The sequence below is a fragment of the Oppia nitens genome, unplaced genomic scaffold, assembly GCF_028296485.1.
Source record: "Oppia nitens isolate AA-2021 unplaced genomic scaffold, nextdenovo-longstitch-racon4-pilon3 scaffold2_pilon_pilon_pilon, whole genome shotgun sequence".
In the NCBI taxonomy this organism is placed as follows: Eukaryota; Metazoa; Arthropoda; class Arachnida; order Sarcoptiformes; family Oppiidae; genus Oppia; species Oppia nitens.
The window spans coordinates 3,049,065-3,053,135 of NW_026533210.1; the positions used below are offsets into that span (position 1 = coordinate 3,049,065).

The following is a 4,071-nucleotide window of genomic DNA, read 5'->3' on the forward strand; positions in this document are numbered from 1 at the left end:
TTTAATAAAATTGTAAATTTCATTCATAATAAAAATATCGATTATAAGCATTTACTTTAAGAAAAAAAATGTTTGATATATCATAAAAAAAATAATAATAATATTTAACTGATAATATTAATTAGTGTGAATATATAAATAAATTATTAATAATTGTATAATTTATTATTAATTTGTTTTTAATAAAACACTTAACAAATACAATGACAGCAATGAAGCCGAGACCGGCATCGCTATCATTAGTGACCGTAACTTCACTCGAGGTTTGTATGATATTCAATGATAATTACTATTTATGAAAATTATTTATTTGAAAAACTTTTTTTTTTGAACACAAAAATCAAATAATTTTATTCAATAATTTGTTTTTTTTATTTTGGCAGAAGAAGAGCAGTGTATTCTTCGAGTTCGGTCAACGCCAGAGACCAAACTCTTTCTATGGGTTTTCGAGTGACAAAAATTTAAACCACTTTTACGAATCGTCATCCATAGAGACGCCGACCATTATTATTGATTCCGGATCTGAACCGGAATTATCTATAACTGAATCAGTCAGCGATGGCGCAAAACAAATGTTTGGCAAATCAGTTGACAATACATTGAATAAGACAAACTCAATCAAATACCTGACACCACCACCACAGCGGTCGAGGCGCCAACCGGTGGATACCATATCAACAATCAGTTCAACTCCAACGACTACAAGCGCTTTAAGTAATATCAGCATAAAGTTAGTCTAATATAACTAAATATTTATATTAATTAAATTATTGATTTAAAACTTAAGGTAAATTCTCTCATCGATCGATATCATATAATAGTAAGAGTGGCGATGGAGACGACCTGTCAATCGGTGGCTGTAGTATTGCTCCCAATATGGATATCTTTCCCATTAGTGAACCCAATCATAGAGAAACAGTTGATATGAACAACCGTTTAGTTAAGTTTATGTCAATAGTCTATGCACTGGTCATCATAGTTAGCGCTGCCATCATCTGTGTGTACGACTTGGGCACAGAGGATAGCGACACAAATCACTTATTTATGATTTTAATCAATTTTGTTGGCTTTATATGGATAGCCTTTCTTCACTGGGATATCCTTCGATACAAGCGCTGGGCTATCGATTATTTGAGACCCGATTCACACGAGTCTGTAAACTCTGAACAAAAATCAGTGGCCACTTTTCGTGACGATATCAGTATCTCGACGGCTATTATATTCAATAAAATACAAACAAAGTCAGACCAGAATCAGAACCCGAGCTCAACGGCCGACTGTCATCAGATCGCCTATCGGTTTCTCTATGGCAAGCATTCGGGTAACTTCTATCTGAAATGTGGAATGACTGGTAAGATATGCCTAACCCTGATATCTGTATATTATTGCTTATACTATAAATTATTATAAAATGTTTTTTTTGTTATTGTGTTTTGATAGTGTTTTGCTTCGGTAGTATCGTTCATATGGGTATTCAGATGTTTACAAATATCTTTTACTATGTGGACCGTAATGTCAAATGTCAGAGCTCTGTAACCATACTATTCCTTATAATTCGTTTGGTATTTTCATTTTATCAATTGTTTATTGCCTTCAAATACTCAAATGCAAGTTTCAAATATTTATATATACTGTACTAAAGTTGTGCGAAATAATAGTAATCGCAAAGATAAATAATATTAGTTTTTATCAATATTTTTTTTTTATATAAATCTTAAACAGATTATCATAAACCGATTCACAACATTAGCAAGGTTTGCATTAATGCATTTGGTCGGCACATCCATGGCCTCCTGGTTTGCAACTATAATGAGCGAAGCCATCGATGACTTTGTCCATGAGATGAATTCAAAGAACGACACTCATGAGTTAGAGTCGGATTTTTTTACCGCTTCTGTCAAATTCAATGCCTATTGTAAGTCAAAATCAATCATCAATTGGGAAACATTGGATGCCATACCCTATTTCTATCCGTTTACCGTTGAATACAATATCTGTATTGCCTCTGTTTGGTATATCATTTGGACAAATGTCGGTACGTGAGACCACCTACTATATAGTCAATGACGTTAATGTCAAATTCACGTGTTTTTTTGAGTGCAAAAAATCTTGATATTATTTCAAATTTAGTAATTATTAGTTTAAAAAAAGATACTAAAGTACTAAAATAGTATACTACTGTATTAGTAAATAATAAACAAAGATTATAAAGTTTATGATAAATTTATGTTTTTTTATTATAAAGGGATTTAAGGCATTTAAAGACATACATCCCATGTTATTAGTAATTATTTATTACCTTAAATATAATAGTAACTAAAAATATGTTGTAACTGCTTTTTAGGTTACAAATTGATAAAAATATATTTTATTATATATGTATTTATAGTATATTGCAGTATAATAATATATTTAATAATACCTGTATTAAATTTATAAGTAACTTATTGACTGATAATTACCACACAATTCATGATTTATTTTATTTTTTTGATTATTATTATTATTATTTCAGACAAATCGTACACTAATTCACACCTTCATTATGTACGACAAGAGGTCATTGAGAATGAGTTTGGAGAACAAGAGATTGAATACCGGAGTCCAATCACTATCAGTGCCGACTGTCACGCAAGCAATCGGGGATTGTTTAGTGGATTATCGGCAATGTTGGCCACATTTGTCACAATTGTCATATTCTTCACAACTCAATCCTATTCGGATTTCGGTATAACAATATATACGGCACAGATAGCTGTGCTTACCTTTGCCTGCTGTCTAGTCATACCACTGGCCTTTAGGCAAATACGTCGACTCGATATAGTCAAAGAGCATGATCTGGACAACTCGTCTACGGCTATGGACGACCTACTAGTGCTCATACCGATACCGTTTTTCTTGCTTCACTACATCCATCTGATCTTAGCCGCCATCAATGACAACACTCTGACCAGTTGGACATTAATTGTGATCTACGTGTTGACTATGATTCAGGTTATAGTGCAGTCGCCGTTCATTGTGGATGGCATACGCCGGTGCTCTAACTCGAGACTACTGCGCCAACTGAAGCCGGGACGCGAACTCATCACTTTTGCCCTGATTTTGAATTTAACACTTTGGATATTAAATACATTTGAATTGAAATCACTGGACAAATATCACAACACTGAGGAACAGTTCGGTCAGATGTTATGGATGATTATATCGCACACAACTGTCCCATTGATGCTCTTCTATCGGTTCCACTCCAGCGTATGTCTCAGTGATATTTGGAAGTATGCCTACGAAAAGGATGAAAACATTAATCATATTTAGACTCACATATAATTATTTTTTATTTAATTAGACTAAATAATTATTTAAATTTATTACATTTTTTTAAAATTAACATAATTTAATTGTAAATAATTTTTATCATTTAATATTTTATTTTTTATTTATTAAAATCTGTTATGAATAGTGCATTGGCCATCAAATTTGATAATCAAATAAATTATTACGAAAAAAATTGTTTTTAATTTTATGTGTGACATAAAATTAATTATTAAATTTTAATTAATTTTTAACTACCCCATTTAAATTAATATAGTTTTAATTTTTTTAAAAATTAATTATTAACAACATCTATCATAAATTTTTATTAATTATTACAATTATGTCTTATATAAATTAAAAATAATATAAATATTATCTATACCCACGGTCATTCATTTTATATGCATTAAAATTAAATTTTTGTTTTTACAATTTTATAATTTTTTTACTATTTATTTTCTCCCTTTAAACTAATTTATTTTATAATTAAACGCATAATTAGTATTTATCAAAACTGCGACAAAAAAAACGTCAATAATATTAAACTATAAAATGTTTGTTTTTTTTGTAGTAATGTTTGTGATTTAAGATAAGAACACAAATATTTAAATATATAATATATCGTTAAAACAACTAAATCATTATAGCTTTTATTTTATTTTTGTTTTAAATAAAATTTTTATTTGCATCCTGTAACATTTATTTATTTTTTATATTTCGGCAAAATAACTTTTATAAAAAAAACTATAATAGTGT

At 29.7% G+C, this 4,071-nt stretch overlaps 1 protein-coding gene across 1 annotated transcript; it reads left to right on the forward strand.

Moving 5' to 3' along the window:
* The first annotated feature begins 203 nt into the window (after nucleotides 1–203).
* On the forward strand, nucleotides 204–3,315 carry LOC128955607 (proton channel OtopLc-like). The gene is made up of 6 exons (XM_054301280.1): nucleotides 204–263; nucleotides 384–714; nucleotides 788–1,351; nucleotides 1,441–1,607; nucleotides 1,723–2,035; nucleotides 2,516–3,315. The coding sequence occupies exons 1-6, from the start codon at nucleotides 204–206 to the stop codon at nucleotides 3,313–3,315; spliced, it is 2,235 nt and encodes a 744-aa protein (XP_054157255.1).
* The last annotated feature ends 756 nt before the right edge of the window (nucleotides 3,316–4,071 follow it).

Coding starts and splice junctions, on each gene's coding strand:
- LOC128955607 (XM_054301280.1), top strand. CDS start 204: ATGACAGCAATGAAGCCGAGACCGGCATCGCTATCATTAGTGACCGTA. Junction 1,352..1,440: donor TCTGAAATGTGGAATGACTG/GTAAGATATGCC, acceptor GTGTTTTGATAG/TGTTTTGCTTCGGTAGTATC. Junction 2,036..2,515: donor TATCATTTGGACAAATGTCG/GTACGTGAGACC, acceptor TTATTATTTCAG/ACAAATCGTACACTAATTCA.